Below are 17,741 nucleotides of genomic sequence, written 5' to 3'. Positions count from 1 at the left end.
CTACTCTAGAATTTTAGTTCGCTCACAAGAATGGGACCTTTACATAAGGTAGGGACTCTTTTTTTTTTATTTTTTTGATCAAAAAGGTAGGGACTCTTAGAAGATAATAGAAGATGCTGTTTAAATTGATTGAAAAGAATATATATATCTTCAGTTGAGCAATCAAATATTTTGTATGGAAAAATAAAAGCCACGTCATTTGAATATTTGAGCAATTTATTGCCCGTGTTATTTGTTGTATTTTTGTTTGTCCCGTTTGCCTTATGGTAAGTCGTTTTCAGTCTTAGCTTATGATTTGGGTTATTAAGTTGTGAATTAAAAGAAGATAAGAAACCCACACCTATTCACCAACTATACGGTAACGTACGTAGTCGTGCAAATCACTATTCTATAGATCCTGATTTGGCAATTCTTCTTGTAGTTACGACCAAATATATACAGACAAATTTGAAACTATATTTATAAAAAAAAAAGGTAAAAAACTCATTCCACCTATGTTTAACTTTCTACGCCAACTTATTCTACACGGGCTGGCTTTAAAAGCCTCATATATAAAGTCCATTAGTTATGTACAAATAGGAAATAGAATTGATATAGATAGGGGTATTCACTATTGAGGTTTAGGCTTATTTTAAATAGGCCCATATAGTCATACGTGCACAACTGAATTTTCTTTTATAAAATGTCGGAAAAATAAAATGATGAAATATTTTCATCAAAATAGTAGATACTAGGGTCGGCCCGCCCTACGGGCGGAATGAAAATTAACAAATAATTTAAATAGTTAGAGTAAATATTTAATATAATTAGACTAAATAAACCATATTATCTGAAAAATTAGTTATAATTTTAAAAATAAATATTACTTGTTATTTTTCAGAATATGATTTAATTTTTTCTTGCTAAAAGATTTAAGATGATTTTCTTTTGTTAAGTAATCTATGTTTTAGTTATATATTAAGAATTGAATGTTGCTTTACATAATTTGAAACAAACAAAAACAATAGATTCTGTTACAATTTGGGAAAGGAAAAAAATCCACATGGTAAACCTTCGATTGCAACTTGAAAAAGAAAAACAAAAAATTGTAACGCAGGTGTTAACAATTATTTTTTTCAAATATTAAAAAAATTTTAAGAACAAAAAAAATCCATTTAAGATATTATTTTTTCATGTTTTCTCAAACTCCGACCAACATAAATAAAAATTAAATTTAACAAATAATTTTTATGTAGTTATCAAGTTCAATTTTATGAAAATCTACAATAATATACATCACACGACAATCAACATCCCACGCGTAGCGCATACTTACCCTAATATATAAAATAAAATTGATTTAAAGGTTCTAAGAATATCTACATGGACAAAAAAGAAAAAGAAAATAGCACATCATTTATACTAAATAATAACATGTCAATTATACTAATAAATAATAAAATTCACCAATAAAATTGTCTAATTGATATCTTTGTTGTTTTCTTAAATGTTACCTTTTATTAAAAACTGTAATTTTCAAAATCAAATAAAAAAATATAAATCATTTTTTTAAAAAAAAAACTAACGAAAAGAAAAAAATCATAAAACGCTAAAACTATATATGCAAAATAATAAAAATAACTTAAAAGAGCATTTTCAAAACATTTCCTTAAGCATGTCAAAATATTCAAAATAGTATTTATCAAAATCTTTTTTTTTTTATCATTCGTTAGCAGTTTTAACTGTAAAGTTATAAACAATCCATTTTTTTGAACAAAAAACAATCCATTTTAATCATGAAACATCAAAAAAAAAACTTTAATATGTAAAAACATAACAAAAATTTAAACAATGTGTATGATGTCTGAATTTTTAAGAAGTTCAAAATTTATTTACACGCTGATATATTTAAAGTTATGGTAATACTTTAGTTATTGTGCCCATTTTTCCTAGATTTAATAGCTAACATAAAATTTGTTTCTCTCTTATGTTTATACTAATAACATATCATTTATACTAATAAATAATAAAAATCACCAATACTTAAAAAGTTAAGAAGTTGTTAAATTAAATAATTTTTTTAATTGTTCCCAGTCATAGCAAATTTGAAATTATTAAAATTAGTGGTTTTTAAAAATGAGATTATATAAATTTAACTATATTTAAAAATTAGTGCTTCAAAGAGGTCGATGGCTTTTTGAGTACGGTGTGGCATGAGGTCGGGATTTTATGGTTTTTCTTTTCCAGTCGCTTAGTTTTATTGAAATTCAGAGATGTGTACCCATAGTTACAAATTGTAAGAACATAACCTTTATTCATCTTTATTTATTCAGTCACTGTTACAAATTTGACTTAGACATGATGAAACTCACAAATTGTAGAATTTTAGGCGAGTCATCGCACTTTTTCATATCTACATGTGTTTTAACATAACCCAAAGGTTTTATATTTTCTTTTCTGGTCCCTTGTTTTATGTGAACTCATAGATGTGTACCCATAGTTACAAAACTTAAAAACATAACCTTTCTTCTTTTATGTATATAATAATCACATGATTAGTGAACAACTGAACATGATAACGCTAGAATCTTATGCGAGTGATTACACTCTTATAAATCTACATATGTTTTACATACATTCATAAACACTGGTGAAGAATAAGAAAAATAATATTTAGTTAGAGAATATTGATGCTCGTGTGTTATTAGAGAACTAATGATGTTTTATGTATTTTGTGCAATAAAATCTAATATAGTTAGATTTATAGAATGCCACTGCGCCCCTTAATTAAATCTTCTTTTGTTCGCAAGTCTCTCTTTTAAATTATTATCATCACTATTGCAACACTTGTAACAACTACTGTAGCTATTTCTAATTATAAAATGTGAAAGTTAAAATGGAATTGCTTGTATACTATATAATACTTGTAATCTTGAAGTATATAATCAGATTCACAGGTATATATGGAGACTGGTCTCATTCAAAGAGTATATCTTACGAATGAAAACTCGGTTCTTGTTTTTCTTGTATGTATTGCAGATATTTAGCAAACTCAACACAAATAGATTCACAGTTTTACATATTTATATGTATCTATACTATAATAAAAGGGTTATATAATCAACAGGGAGAGTGTCCACGTAGGACATTAAAATCATCCAATCAAGAAATCTCTTTTTGACACGTCATCAAGCCAGCTCAGTTGCTTTGGTTCTTCTTCACGCCTTTCGCGATCCGAGAGGATTCATTCGACGTTTTCCTTTTTCATTTTTCCAGAACCCGTTTTGCTAGATCAAATCCTAAAACCCTTTGCTTTTCCTCTCTTAATCCACGTTATCCAGTGATCCTAAAAGAAGTGTTATTTTATCTCGAAGGATTCCGATGGGATCTAAACGCAGCGATGGAGGCTTGCCGCAGAAAACCTTGCCGTCGCCGGCTAAACCTCCGTCTGAGAATCAGAGAACCGCGGCGGAGGAACAAAGGAGAAACGAGAAGATCGTGAGATTCACAGAACTGAGCCGTGGTATCTGCACAGGTTCTAAGGGAATGAAGGATCGGCCGATACGATGCATGACGTCTTCAGGAACGTCAGAAGGAAGAGGAGATCAGAAGAAATCTGGTTCTCTGGTTCTCAGACGGAGGTTGTGATGAATCACTTGGAGCTCTTGGTGGCGTTTGGTTCACTGAAGGATTTTCTTTTTGATGGTTGTGAACAGGTCAGATATGGAAGAGAAGAAGCTTGCAGACGATAGAGTCAGCGATGAGCAAGTAAAGAGAATTGAATTGATGGTTTCTGATGTTGATGCGAGGGATACCAAAGATGAGGTCTTTGAGGAAGCTATCGACAGTTTGAAGCCTGAATCTTTCCAAGCCGATGATGGGTTACACGAGGATTGCCTTCAGAGGAGAGGAAGTGAAAGTGCCAGAGGTTAATGGAGAGAGCCATGGTGAGGCAAACCTGCAACATATAACTACGGGAGAGGCTGTACCAGGTTTTGTGACTTCCCAAGTGAATGGTGATGAAGGGGAAGCAGGTGCAGGGAATGTCAGCGAGACAGCTACACTTTCTTTTTCTGAAAATGGAATCTTCTCCCATGAGAAGAAAGCTGTTCTCCTCTCTTTCGGGTAAGCTTTTATGGTTTCATTTTCAATTAATTCTTCTTCTATGTATATCTTTGAAAATAGACGAGTACTCTATAGTTTGTGGTGATAATCCTGAGCTATTGTTTTTTTTACTCTATTTTATTGTTAGGGTTGTTGGAATTTTTATCAAAACTTAAGTCTTTTTGTTTGATTGGTGCAATGATTGGTGATTTCGTTTTGGTTATGCTTCTGAGCAGGTCGGAGAAGGAAGAGAAGAAGCTTGGAGACGATAGAATCATCCATGACCAAGTAGAGAACAATATATTACTGGTTTCTGATGTTGATGCGAGGGATGCCTATGATGAGGTCTTTGTGGAAGCTATTACTGGTTAGTTTTGATAAAATTTGTAATTGCAGTTATATATATTGGACTACTTTGTTCATGAAGAATACATGACCTCTACGTAAGTTTATGGTGTCTTGATCAAACATATTTCTCTTACCAAATTATGGCTATTTCCATTAATTCACTTGGTTTAATGTTTCTGAAGTCTGTTTGTCGATTTTGATTTCACTATTTCCAGGTGGGACATAACCGCAAAGAGATTGGGTTTCATGCTGGTGTTTGGAGATCTCCTGTGCATTCCTTTCACATTTAGCATTCAGGCATGGAACTAACACAATTAGGACATACTTAAATTCATCTTATAGTTAGTATCTGCTTAGCATGTTACAGTTTATCCCGGAAACAATATCATTCTTGAATGCTTGATCACTCTGTGACTGGATTGCCTTCTCTCTGGTTCAGGGCTGGCCTTTTGCACAACAAAGTAGAACTAACAGTTCCTGCAATTGTAGCCAACTGCTTTGTGTTCTTGATAGGGTAAGTTCTGAGTCATTGTTTGTTTATTTTACGTTCTTAGGAACTGAACTTAGAAAGAAACCCACAAGCTGTTCTTTTTGGCAAGTACATGGTTTTTAGAGGGGCTTACAAACAAAAACATATATTTAAGAAAAACCCTAAAACACATATAAGGATTGCTTTGAGAATGAGTCTGGGGCACAAAGAAATGGTGAGACTGTTGCCGAATACAACACTGTTAAATATGCTTCAGGTGATAGCATTCAAGTAGCTTCGGGTGAGAAATCCTTGAATGATAGTATTGAAGTAGCTTGCGCTGGGACCTCATCTCCATTGGAGGTGGAATAAGCTGTAAGGATGTCACAGAGATTGGTAATCCCCATCTCCTTTACAGAGTTTGGTAGCAACAAGTTATAAATTGCACGAGCAAATGGTAACTCTTTTGAATCCGTTAAGACAGAGGAAGCCGATTTCCTATGTAAAGCTCTGGTCGTTGGGGTACTCCAACAAAATGGTTGGTCACACCGGATGCAGCATGAAGTTAGACAAATCTGGCACTTCCCTTCGCTGCAACAGATGTGTTTCTACGAACATTACCGGGGTTATCAGGTACGAAGTTTACATCCTGATCTATATATAAGCGAATACCCTTACTTAGATAGGCTTTAACATTTATCGGCCTCTTTTTACAGGTTCCGTGTTGAGCTAGCAGATGATGATGGCAACGATTGTGCCACGTTTTGTGGTCTTCGATAGGGATATGAGTAAGCACACCGAGCAAGAAGCAGACACTCTGGCTCTCGACGAGGTACATTTTTGCTACTGTGCTACATTTTTCCTATGTTAACAGTGGTCACGATCACTCTGAATGGCTCTAAAACATTAAATCTACTACATATAAGTGGGGGTGAAGGGCAAGAGCTACCAAGATGCCTTGAAGAGCTAGCTGGGAAGGACTATGTTTTTCAAATTCATGTGACTCCGTACAGTTTCACCCCTAACCACCGTACCTTCACCATCTCTGCAATCAGTGATGCTAGCTCCTTTTGCATTCACGCTCACGCAGAGGTGCGTTACACACGAGTTTTCAAAAAAAAATTCTTCTTATAGATTTTAAAAAACACATGTACAACTGTGTCACAGAGTTGCACCAGCAACCCAACTGCAGTAGTTGACGGGGAAGATGGACAACTAACAGCATCTGCCAGCAACACGGTTGAAGGGGTGAAGATAGAAATGGGCGTTGATTGCAGAGAAAGAAAACAGCCGCAAAATACCCCCGTGAATGATAGTTTTAAGTTGATCATACTGTCAACCCATTTACCTTTCATGTCTTTTAAAATTTCTGCATTCCTATGTTTTCCCCATTTTGAACTTTTGTTGTCTCTTGCATCTTCAGCAAACTACCTCCCACACGGAGGATAGAGACTTTGATTTTATATAAAAAAGGCTGTGTTGACGGGTTTCTGCATATTGAAAATCTTCTTACCTTAATGCATTAGTCCATCTTTTTTGTAGGCGGTAAAATGAACCGAACGAAGCTACAAAGTACTTAGATAGGCATATTCTACAACTAAACAAATTTAAGTGTATCACCATCGTCTACTAGAATTTTCATAGTTTAAATTTTTCAGTCTCACGCCATTCAAATCATGCGGGAGCCTACAATAAAATGTCAGTTATAACAACCTACTTCCACTCTTTTTAAAGAAATGTTAGGATTTGGTAAACAAAACAAAAAAAAAAACAGACAAAAAAAACTATTGCTCTCGAAGATATTACTTCCGTTTGAATATAAAAAATTAAAACTAGCGAAAGTCTAATTCATAGTTTATTACAATTTCAGATTAATTAATGTAGGCATCTTTATAAGATCATTATTTGGAAACACATTCATGCATATTTAAAAAAAAAACTCCACAACAAAACGTCCACAACAACAACAAAAACAACCTCCAAGATCATAACCCAACCTCAAACATCATACTACTTATCAGCACAACTTATGGGTTTGTACTTCAAATATAGCGATAAAGCGACAATACTTTTTGTAGTTTTGGTTATAATTTGACTTAACATATCCCGGATCATAAGATGGTTCTGTTTGACATAAAAATAACAGATTTAAACCATGGGCTATTTTAAACAGAAACCATGTTAACTAATTTCATTTATCCTATTTCTGCTGAGATTTCATCAACGCCATTTGACAAATTTTCCACAGATTTTTTTCTCGGTCACTTAGAAAATATTTTCAATATGTATATCAAACCAAGTTTGCCTAGCTGTGAACTTAGTTAGATCAATGAACTTAATTTCTCAACTGAAATAAACGAAGTAAGAAGTCCGTTAATATGTTGGTTTGTACTTCCTTTTGAGGACGGAAGACCTAACTCAATAATTCTAAAACCATAACAATGGTTAAATAATTTGTAAATTTATCAATTATTTAACATAAAAATAATCGAAATAAAATAGATTTCTGAACATTACTAAAGTTTAATAACTACCAGTCCATTTTTCTGACCATTCTATTCAAAATGTCTTAAAATATACACAACAAATTGTGAGTTTTAATCATTTTGTAATTTCCAAATAAATTTAAATTTTTCTATTATTTTGTAATTTATAATTGATTCTAATGTATATTTACAAATACAAATGTTAAGTTATAAATTCAAGTTATAAATTTTAAAACTATAGAAGACAAACCCGGGCGTAGCCCGGGACAGTCCCTAATATTGAGAAAGAAAAGTGACAATATTTCAAGAAGCACCTATAATGTTTTTGAACCATTTAAAGCTTTTTCTAATGGATCCCTGCATCTTCTGTTTAACTGAGTAAAACCTTATAGGCAGCTACTCTTCTCTTCCTACGGGATTCCGGATCGCTGAAACTCCAGCTCCTTCACGCCATACCATCCCCGTTCAAACGCTTTTGCTTTTCTTTATTTTCATGATCTGGTAATCGTTTGTCTGATCAGCGGCTGAATCGTTGATGTAACCTTTCACCGCAGCTTCGTCTCGGTTTCCATACTCGGCTACGGCAGCCTTTGCAGCTGTTGGCTCCATTTCTTTCTTGGAGAGATATGACAGACTCAAAAGCACCCACTAAGGCCTTAACTTTGCTCTTGAAAGTCTCCACAAGCTTATTAGCTGTTTCAAAAGATACAATGGAAAAATCAAAATCACAGGCTCTAACAATCCATAAATGATTTGTGAATATAAGATTAGAGTATGGATCAAGAAGCCAAGGTGATTTGTGGGCTGGAATCTCAAAAAATCATACCTGAAAGCACGTTGCTTATGAGCTCGTATTGCTTCTCTAGCTGTAACCGCAAATCATAAGTTGAGAATAGGTCACAGTAGTCCGTGTAAGAAATTAAAATTTCAACAAAACGAAGAAATATTACCGTAGAATTTGGCTAGGTTTGGCTTGCCTTAACTGTTCATCATCATCCTAGCCTTTATCATCTTAAATCTGTTCCCCTGAAACTTTTGAAACTCTCTAAGACTCATAAGATTTTTCTCTATGATGCATCAAAGCTTCAGACGCTCTCCCTCCACTCGATCGAATCAATGGTTCTGATTCATTTATTTGCTCATCTATCGAAGCATAGAATCAGACCAAAATCCGAATCAGTAAACATATCAAACATAACTGAGGAAAAAAAAACACAAAGATACTAAAACAAAAAGGTACAAACCCAATGAAAAGAAAAAAGATCGAGCTCCCTGCAGATGGAATCATCAAAAGATTAATAAGGAATATGAGATTAAATTAAACAGTAAAGAACCGAATCTCATTGTTTTTAAAAAGTTTGTACCTCCTGATGCTTTTAATCGTCCTGAAGCATAAAGTTAGTCATTGTCTCTTCACAGCATCAGAGGAAGACTTTATCAAAGGATCTTTGTATGCTTGATATGAAAGATGAATCGAAAGTGATTGTGAAGATCCATCCCACCCGCAATCTCTCCAATATATAGATCAAAGGAAGGAAACAGAGAGGTTTACATTATCATTGGTTAAATAAAAATCATATTAATGGAGAATTAAGTAGAATACGTTGAATCTACGTTCGGGGAGGTTAAGAGTTGCAAAAAGAAAACTTTGGGTTTTCAGAGTTTTGCGGAACGGCGAGGGTGAAGAAGAATCAAAGAACGATAACCCAAAAACCTAATGTGCCACGTGTCGCCGCGAGAGAGAGTGAGTTATCTAGGTGGTGTCTGACGTGTCATAAGGAGGAGAGAGCAAACCGTTCTTTATATATAAAGATTATATATATATATAACAAACAAAACATGTAAGAGTAACCCATTGTAACAATGCAACAACCTCTTTTCTTACATCCCACAAATGACTAATCAATTTCTCTTTTTTTTTTGTTCTTCTATGCATAGCCACCAGCCATACCGATATTTGAACCGGAGCGGTTAGCTTTGTGAGTAGGCGGAGAAGAGACAGATTTGGTAAAGTGGAAGTAGTAGTAGACATTAAGGATCATAGTTGCAACCGTAAAAACTGCTCCTGCAATGAAAATTCCTTTGCGTAACGATTCACACGAGAAGGCTTGTGCGCTCAAGTACTTTGTGTGGTATGCGTTCTTAGTCGCTCCCGCAATTAAACAAGCTTCAGCTACCAGAAACGTCATCCTGAAATTGTCAAATTTGGAAATAAAGCTACTGATACATTGATGTTCAAAGCTTCGATAACAAAACATGGACAAGAAAAAAAAACATCAGGAACTCTTACCAAGAAGAGATGAAATATATAATAGACCAAGCACGGTCACTTCCTGGGGATAAAGGTCTACCAAAGCACATACATTTGGTGACACCCATAAGCAATGATTCACTAGAGAGGAGGAAAAGGAAAGCTCCAACTCCATAACCAGTGGCTACATCAGAGCTATAAACGCAGTACGTTGCATTTGTTATTGGGTCTTGTATACTTTTTCCCTGTCACATAGAATAAAAAAATGAAAAGAGAAAACATTATGTGTCACACAAACTAAACTCAATCTATGCTTCAGTCTCATGAACATAGTCTCAAACGGTTAACTCAAACCAGATGAATCTAAGAGATATGAGCTTAATTGCAACAAGTAACTCTAATTACATTCATCAGCATCATTCTATTCGAAGACTACAAATTATAGCGAGCTTCGAAATCAAAGTAGAGTTCGTCCAGAGGATAAAAACCCTAGCTTAGATAAACAAAGTGAGATACTGAGAGAGAAGAGCGATGTACAATGCTCCGGCGGCGTTCGGCGGCGATGGAGAAGCCGAAGGCGACTAAACAGAGGGCGATGACGAGGACGAAAACAAGAGTAGAGCCTTTCCCTTCTCCCATGAATCCCGCGATGAGAGAGATTGAGACTTTGTTTTCTTGGCAGAGCCGACGAGGTGAGTGAGAGAGAGCTGGAAATGAGCGAGTAAAGTGAAAACACGACCAGTGTGAGTCTAGTTGAAACGATGAGCACGTGCGTAACAGCGCGTGTATAACACTCTAAGTTATGAATATGTGAGGAGATAAATTACGTGGGATAAGAAGCGCGTTGATAAGGATTGTTGAATCTTGTGTTCGGTCCTTTTTAAAAAGTTAAGTGGGGCTTACCGCTTTCCAAGATAAAGGTCATTTTTGAAGTGCTGGGCTTCTTAATGGGCTTTGAATCCCGAAACGTTTCTTTCGTAAGCCCGATAATTTGTGGACTATCTTTTTCTTAAATATATATACAGTTTACAAATGTGAGAAAATTTTAACTACAAAAAACTGTCACACTACAAAATTACAGTTTTCTCTATTTATTTATAATAATAAGTGAACGTATTTAAAGTTTCAAAATTGCGATTGGTACAATATTACAGTTTTTTTTGTCCCACACTGCAGGGGAAAGTTACATGTCGGGGGTAATTTTAGATTGTTTGTTTGTTTACTTGACTAGTTCGATATAAATGAGTGGCACTACATAATTTGATGCTTTTTAATAAATTTTTATTAATTGGAAATAAAGGCAGCGAGAATTCCGGCCATAAAGTTTGACGAATCTTTTGGGTTTGATTGACACATTAAAAGCAAAACAAAAACAAATTATTACAAATTTGATTTTTCTCAAGTTGTAAGCAAAGAATCGAAATAGATCCACAGACAAAGAAATAATGAGTTGTCCTCATGTCACTTGCCTGGTCTGTAACCAACTAACCATTGCCTGGTCGAATGTACGTGTATTACTCTCATATATACATATTATATTATTCTGTATTACTCTAATATATTATTCCATTTTCACATCATAACAGAATAATTCTTAAGTTAAGTTTTATTCTATTTTCGTGTCCAAAAAAAAAGGTTTTATTCTATTTTCCTTTCCTTTTTACTTCAAAATAAGTAAGAATCAAAGAATCAAAGAACAAAGTAAATAATACAATCATTCAATTTGTAGAGTAATTTTTTTACTTAATATTTTCGGGTTAACATGTTTATGTGCATTTTTAACATGTACACAATATTCATTACTTCATTTAAATGAAAGTGCACCATTAATTCACTAATGTATGTCACAAAATAGGGAGTAAATGAGACTCGAAAATATTCAATTCCTTTGAAATTTACATATGTACAAAAGAGACAACATATAGAAATGATATCTTCACATTTCAAAACTCTTTCCTTTTGTTACAATAAGGAACTAATGCTCTTATTACTAATGATACCAACCACTCACAAACCCTTTCTGTCTTCCCTTTTTTACTTACAAAAATTCCCAAATAGGACCCAAAATCCTAAATTTTATATTACAGCCCTTTTTTAAATTACCCAAATTTTCAACATATTTGCACATTTTCACCAAAAAAACCAACATGATCCAACATCATTACCAATCCTAAACCTCTCTTTTTAATTGTTTTTTTTTAAATCCAATCTCTGTTATATATTTGCACTTTAATCATCTCTTAAGCAAGAGTCGGAACGCTGCTGCGCCTGTCCCTGTCAAGACAATTGAATCCCACGACACGAACAGGAGGTTTGTTCCCAAAGTTAGTCACCACCCTAACGCACCCGCCACCACCGCTCCTTGGAGACGACGGTGGTGGCGGCTTGGTTGCGCGTGGGGTGTACGGAGGAGGAGCCACCACGAAAAGCTCGTCACGAAAAAGCGAATCCTTTGTTAAAGGGTTAGAAACTCTACTTGGCGGTGACCCCGTGAAGAAAGGATCTTGCTGCTCACAACCACCACCACCCTGTAAAACAAACATAAACACAAAGATCAATTTCACATAATAAAACAAAAAAAAAAGCAAACTTTACATATTAATAACAAAAAGATTCACTCTTTACCTTCGCAAGGATGAGATCCAACATCTCCCTTCTTGAATTCGATTCAGACAGCTCCATCTGGTGACTGAACAAAGCAAAAAAAAAAAAAAAGACAAAACCAATCAATAAAGTTGTTACCTTTACATGTATATAATCATGAAAACGTTAGATCTGTTTTATTACCTGACTTGCCGCCTGAGAGATCGAGCAAGGTGTTGGTGGTGGCTGAGGACATCGAGACGACGCGGTTGAGGGCAAAGGAGGGCGGAGTTTCTCCTGGTCTCCTCGAAGGCGTTTTGTTGGACTCCAGAGGTGTTCATCTTCTTCTTCTTTGGTACTGAACAAAAGAATCAATCAAATTCTAATCAACCACTAGATGCTAATTTTCTTGTTTAATGGATTGATGATGAAAGGAGGCAAGAGAAAGAAAAATGTGTTATATATACAACAGGATAAGGAAGAGGAGGTGGTCAAAGGGTAACGTGTTTCTTATGGAGATCTGGTCACAATTGCATATTTAATTAATTAATTAAGATATTTATTAAAATTGAATTAAGACAAAGAAATGTAATAAAGACAACTTGACGATACTGTAAAAATAATTAATATTTTACTGTGAATGGTGATGATGTCAAGATCATAGTGGAGACAGGATTTTAATATTTTACTTTCTTTTAATTAAAGAATAAGTAAACTACAAAAAAAAAATCATCAGAAAAAGACATATTTATTATGAGAAGAACACAAACTCTGGTTCGATGATCTCTAGCTAGAGATGGTAATGAAAGTTTATGTTTTTCGATAAAACAAACATAAGTGATAGTTTCAGATCTAAAATCAGATAAGGATCTATAATTCGAGAAGTAGATCATTCAGATCCAGATCAATTTGTATCAGATGTATTCGAAAGAGAAGAGAAGTACCTGAAGGGAGGAAGAAGAAAGAGAGTTCTAAAGATAAGTCTTCTAATTGGCTCTTAGGTTAACAGCAAAAGGCAGATAAAAAGAGAGAAAAGCTGTAGCAGACAGCGATGCTATTGCGGAGGAATCCATATTTATTTATTTATTTTCATTTAATTTTTGTAACTTCAAAGTATTTTCCTTTATTGCGTCATAATAGCAAAACGCCTATTTTAGTTCTAACCTTTTTTAAAAATTAAACACATTTCACTAAAAAAATTATGACATTTTGCAAGTATAAACGTTGGCCTGAGTATACCATTCACCATGAATACATGTTATATGGTAAAACACAAATTGTGGAAGCAAAAAATAAGTAGATTTTTGAAATTCTCAGTTAAACATCCACAGTGCTCCCATTTTAAGTATCATCTTGGTCTTGGCTCAACGGCTGTTAATCTGTGGGAAGGCGCTGCGTCTGAGTCAACTGTGATGAAGTAGCAAATTGGGTTTCTAATGGAAACATTGAGAAAGCAGAACCAAAGCTTACATGCCCGTTATGTCGTGGAGATGTAAGTAAACGGGTTGTGTACTTGTAGTACAAGCTGCTCGATGATGTTTCATAAACTCGAAGCCAAGGAGCTGTTCTTGCGAGACTTGTGATTATATATAGCAGAACCTACTGTGACTTGCAAGGATTGAGCATCCGAAAGGGAGGCCATCAGAGGCTGATGCTAGAACAGCGGATAGTTTTAGGTGATGTAATTAGCTCTATGCGTTCTTATATTTTGGGGAAGCAGATCAGGTAATGAAGAGGTTCTGTCCTTTGATCATTTCGTGTGGTTCTCGGTGTTCTTCGTGATTCGTGTGATTAGAACAGAGCCAGGTAGTAATAGTGGTACTAGTAAGTAGTAACTGGTCAGGTACATCTAGAGCTAGACCAGAGATTGGGTTAAAAGAAGGCTTATATCCTCTAGAAAATGATGGTAGGAGCTGGTATTCGGGTTTAAGTCCGTCTGAAGCTACAACAAATGCATAGGCCTTAGTCTGATAATGAATACGAAGAGGATTAGACACACTTTTGCTTTAGGTTAATATTGGAGAAGAAATCTAGGGAAGCTATTCTATGATTATTGTTAAAGGAGTTTGAATAAATGACTTTTCATGTTCATTTTAATTACGTCAATGGAATTTTGGCAGAATGATATCCTGAATGAAAGGTGTATTATTCTTTTGCTTTTTACTCATTTCCATTTAGGAACGATAGGGAACAAGATCTTGTGTGTGAACAAATATTTGCATCATTATAGTTTATCAGCAAAAACCCACATAAGTCAAAAACGGTGCCTAGGCTTGGGATAAAGGGCCAAGAAGTAAGTTTCTTACAATTGGGTCTTTACAAATATAATGAGTAATAACTAATGGCCCGGCCTCGCCTCTATATTTTAGGGCTTTTCTTCTGTTTAAATTTCTCACTTCTTTTCGACATATAGAGGAGGCAGAACGAGAACAATATGGAATTTTTATTGGCCTTGTCGTTATATGTACCATATAAGTATGAGCAAGGATTATATATACTAAGGTGTATACCTTTACCCATAATGTCCCCTCAAGCTATAGTCCTCTTGCTTCCATGCTCATTTTCTCATTTCTAGAGAGATAAACTGTTAAAAGAGATCTCACAGAGCTTCTCTAAGTATCTCCATTCTTCACTCTTTAAGTCTTTATCCTTAGCTTCTTCCCTTCTGTCTTTGCCGTACTCATGTACGTGTCTTTCTCCTCTTTAATTTTCCTCTCTCTATCTCTCTTGCTAAATTTATTGTGAATTGAATCTTGTCAAATTTTGACAGGAGAGCTGAGGATAGCAACGCTTTGGATCTCAATAACTTACCTGATGATCCATCTAGAGACTTTTTCCCATTCTTCGAAGAAGGCTCTTCTTCCTCTTCTCCTGGTACACACTACTCTAAGCTTATTCTACTCTCCATTTCCTTTTATTTACTTGAAATATTATATTATGAAAATAAAGAAATTAATCTCTACTTCTGCCTTGGGTGTGGTTGTTTGGTAAATGAATGATACTAAGTCAACACCGTAATAATTGATACTAAGTCAACACCGTTAATAACTGTGAAAAATCTAATTAAGTTACTATTGAGTAGGAGGGTTTAGAGAGAAGCAAATCAAAGATGATCAAAAAGAGTACCAATGTAGATTTTGTTCACTAAAGTTTTTCAAATCTCAAGCTCTCGGTGGCCACATGAACCGCCACCGCCAAGGCAAGATCCCATTAATTATTTTATAGAATGTGTGTATATAATATGTGCGTGTTTGCATCATAAACCTAAATTTTGTATTTTGTTGATTATGGTACGGTGACATTAGAGAGGGAGACGGAGTCACTTAACAAAGCTCGTGAACTTGTTCTTCGCAACGATACATTTCCTCCTCATCAAGGACCTCCGTCATTTAGGTGCTTTATAATTTCTCTCTTTTCATTAGTCATTTTTCTTTTAGTCCTTACTTTAAATATCATTCAAATTTATACTTTGTTATATGTATGTTCTACATAGTTATCATCAAGGAGATGTGCATATTGGAGACCTAATAACACCATTCAAACCAATGATGTATCCACCAAGATTATTCTCCCCCTCCTCTCTTCTTCCCCCGCCACCACCACCAGTTGTGCAACCTTATATGTATCCACCACCTCCTGCTCGGCGGCCGTCATCCTTTCCTCCCCGTCACACCAACGACTACTATTTGTACAACAATGGTACACATCACCAAACCCTAACCAATAGCGGTTGCGGTGGCCGTGCACCGCCTGACTCGAGCTACTCTTTCATTGGTGCACCCGTGGCTAATGGCTCTAAAGTTGATCCTCCTATTTCGCACCCTCTACCTCCACATCATGGGATATAACTAAGAAAATGGAAAAAATAGTTAAATTTTCTCCATTGAATGTTAGATTTTTTTACCTATATAGTTTTGTCGGATTACTGAAAGAGACATGACAAAGCAATTGATGGTGACAAAAAAGTGAACTGCTCCCTTCTCCAAAAGCAGACCATTATCGTTTTATGTTATTTTTCGGAACATTATATACATTTTTGAAACAATAGTTTCGTTTTTATGTTTGATTTGTTTGCTAGTCAATTTTCGTCGTCACGTTATACGTAGACATATGGTATAAACAATTTGAATTTGATAAATTTGTTTCTTCTGCACCTTTTTCTATTAGGTACTAGTATTTTAGCTGAAAAGTAGACGTTGTCTAAAAAAAAAAGCTGAAACGTAGACAAATCCTAGCATTAGCAACGGAATGACCAATTACACTCAGCTTTTATATTGAGTTCCTTACTTTTCCTATGAGAGTAATATATAGTACAGTCAAACAAGTAAAAAGACAAGAATTTTTTAAAAAAACAAGGAAATAGACAATTCAAATATTATGACACTATACAAATCTAAGAAAAAATTGAAACAAACAAAAGAACTACATTTTGCTTCTTGTAAAGTAGTCAAAAGTAATGATCAAAGAGAGAGAGAACGATCAAACATATGATATCAAGCTGAAGCATGTTTGTGTGATAAAAGGAGAAAAGAGAGCAATGCATGAAAAGAAGAAATAAATCATAGTTTTGTGAAAGAAGGCTAACCCTAGATATGTATTTTCAGTCTTCCCAAGAGTTACATGTATGTATATAAAATGAATAAATCAGAGAGAGAAAGAGAATACGTCAAGACTCATTAAAAATAAAATAAAAAGGACTGAGACTATAGACAACTGTGGTAAGGAGAAAGGACTCATTGATGCAGTTAAGTTTCTTTTGTTTCAGTCTGTCGATTACAAACCTATTCTCTAAGGTCAGCTTTTACCATTTCTTAGCTTTTTTTTTGTCATCTACTGTTTCTTAGCTTTGCTCCTCAATTTCAACTCTACCCTACTCCTATATTATACTCCTTCCGTTCCTAAAAGATAGACTTTTTAGAGTTTTCACACATATTAAGAAAAATCATTAAATCACTATAATAAATTTATTGTTTTCTGTAATTTTCAATTTTCAACAACTTTTAACCAATAGTAATCTAATAAAACCAATTAATTTTCTTAAAGTTTGCAATTTTTTCATAGAAAACATAGAATATACATCTTTTTGAAACAAATATTTTTTCCAAAACATAGATCATTTAGGAACAGAGGGAGTATGTATATGTATGTATTTGCGTGCGTGTGCTTATATGAGTTGATATACTCTCATTTATATATGCATATATAAAATAGATTTTGCACTTATTTGCAAATGGTTGCACTTGCACATATAGTATAAGGTTGTGTATAGTTATAAAATATACTATCAATGTGGTGATACACACATATCACAATTTAAAAGCATTTCAAGTAGTGACATAACATTACATGATAGGTGTGCGTCTATATCTGGAAGTACTCTATCTAATTATAATCCCTGAAATCCATGAAATAATGAAATTGGGAAAATGAGACGTTTATAATTAAGAGGGGAAACGACTAAGGTATAAGCTAAGAGTAGATAGAAAATGTGTTTCAAATTAAAATAGATGAAACAGGAAAG

The 17,741-nt window shown here is 34.4% G+C and overlaps 3 protein-coding genes and 1 long non-coding RNA gene across 7 annotated transcripts; 2 read left to right on the top strand and 2 right to left on the bottom strand.

The window, feature by feature from the left end:
- Positions 1 to 756: 756 nt before the first annotated feature.
- On the top strand, positions 757 to 9,436 carry LOC103871937. 3 transcript variants are annotated; one of them, XR_004448420.1, is made up of 3 exons: positions 757 to 5,296; positions 5,381 to 5,533; positions 5,617 to 9,436. It is a non-coding gene; the product is annotated as an uncharacterized LOC103871937 (long non-coding RNA). The 3 variants fall into 3 exon arrangements; XR_633597.3 differs by having other exon boundaries at positions 757 to 5,533; positions 5,617 to 5,732; positions 5,827 to 9,436; XR_004448419.1 differs by having other exon boundaries at positions 757 to 5,533.
- On the bottom strand, positions 9,169 to 10,432 carry LOC103871935. Its single transcript, XM_009150274.3, has 3 exons — positions 10,175 to 10,432; positions 9,677 to 9,882; positions 9,169 to 9,576 (listed from the first exon to the last, which is right to left on the bottom strand). The coding sequence occupies exons 1-3, from the start codon at positions 10,274 to 10,276 to the stop codon at positions 9,315 to 9,317; spliced, it is 570 nt and encodes a 189-aa protein (XP_009148522.1). The 5' UTR covers positions 10,277 to 10,432; the 3' UTR covers positions 9,169 to 9,314.
- A 1,068-nt stretch (positions 10,433 to 11,500) lies between these two features.
- Positions 11,501 to 13,287, bottom strand: LOC103871934. Its single transcript, XM_009150273.3, has 4 exons — positions 13,165 to 13,287; positions 12,425 to 12,578; positions 12,263 to 12,326; positions 11,501 to 12,165 (listed from the first exon to the last, which is right to left on the bottom strand). Exons 2-4 carry the CDS (start codon positions 12,559 to 12,561, stop codon positions 11,878 to 11,880), a joined length of 489 nt encoding a protein of 162 aa, XP_009148521.1. The 5' UTR covers positions 12,562 to 12,578; positions 13,165 to 13,287; the 3' UTR covers positions 11,501 to 11,877.
- A 255-nt stretch (positions 13,288 to 13,542) lies between these two features.
- On the top strand, positions 13,543 to 16,421 carry LOC103871933 (zinc finger protein JAGGED-like). Of its 2 annotated transcripts, XM_033272984.1 has the most exons (5): positions 13,543 to 14,904; positions 14,991 to 15,094; positions 15,303 to 15,419; positions 15,526 to 15,613; positions 15,714 to 16,421. In XM_033272984.1, coding segments are annotated over exons 1-5 (666 nt in total). In that variant the 5' UTR covers positions 13,543 to 14,902; the 3' UTR covers positions 16,069 to 16,421. The 2 variants fall into 2 exon arrangements, with proteins under 2 accessions (XP_033128875.1, XP_033128876.1); XM_033272985.1 differs by lacking the exon at positions 15,303 to 15,419.
- The last annotated feature ends 1,320 nt before the right edge of the window (positions 16,422 to 17,741 follow it).

Source organism: Brassica rapa, chromosome A06 (assembly GCF_000309985.2).
Source record: "Brassica rapa cultivar Chiifu-401-42 chromosome A06, CAAS_Brap_v3.01, whole genome shotgun sequence".
NCBI classification, from domain to species: domain Eukaryota; kingdom Viridiplantae; phylum Streptophyta; class Magnoliopsida; order Brassicales; family Brassicaceae; genus Brassica; species Brassica rapa.
Note: the sequence above shows the minus strand (reverse complement) of the source record. Positions and strands in the feature narration are given on the sequence as shown.

Bases quoted from the DNA above. Each gene is read 5' to 3' on its own strand.
- LOC103871933 (XM_033272984.1), top strand. The intron at 15,420-15,525 runs GCAAGATCCCAT...CGGTGACATTAG, and splicing joins CATGAACCGCCACCGCCAAG to AGAGGGAGACGGAGTCACTT. The intron at 15,614-15,713 runs GTGCTTTATAAT...TGTTCTACATAG, and splicing joins CAAGGACCTCCGTCATTTAG to TTATCATCAAGGAGATGTGC.
- LOC103871935 (XM_009150274.3), bottom strand. From the start codon at position 10,276: ATGGGAGAAGGGAAAGGCTCTACTCTTGTTTTCGTCCTCGTCATCGCC. The intron at 9,883-10,174 runs GTACATCGCTCT...TCTATGTGACAG, and splicing joins CCGAACGCCGCCGGAGCATT to GGAAAAAGTATACAAGACCC. The intron at 9,577-9,676 runs GTAAGAGTTCCT...TGACAATTTCAG, and splicing joins ATATATTTCATCTCTTCTTG to GATGACGTTTCTGGTAGCTG.
- LOC103871934 (XM_009150273.3), bottom strand. From the start codon at position 12,561: ATGAACACCTCTGGAGTCCAACAAAACGCCTTCGAGGAGACCAGGAGA. The intron at 12,327-12,424 runs GTAATAAAACAG...TGCTTTGTTCAG, and splicing joins TCTCTCAGGCGGCAAGTCAG to TCACCAGATGGAGCTGTCTG. The intron at 12,166-12,262 runs GTAAAGAGTGAA...TTTGTTTTACAG, and splicing joins TGGATCTCATCCTTGCGAAG to GGTGGTGGTGGTTGTGAGCA.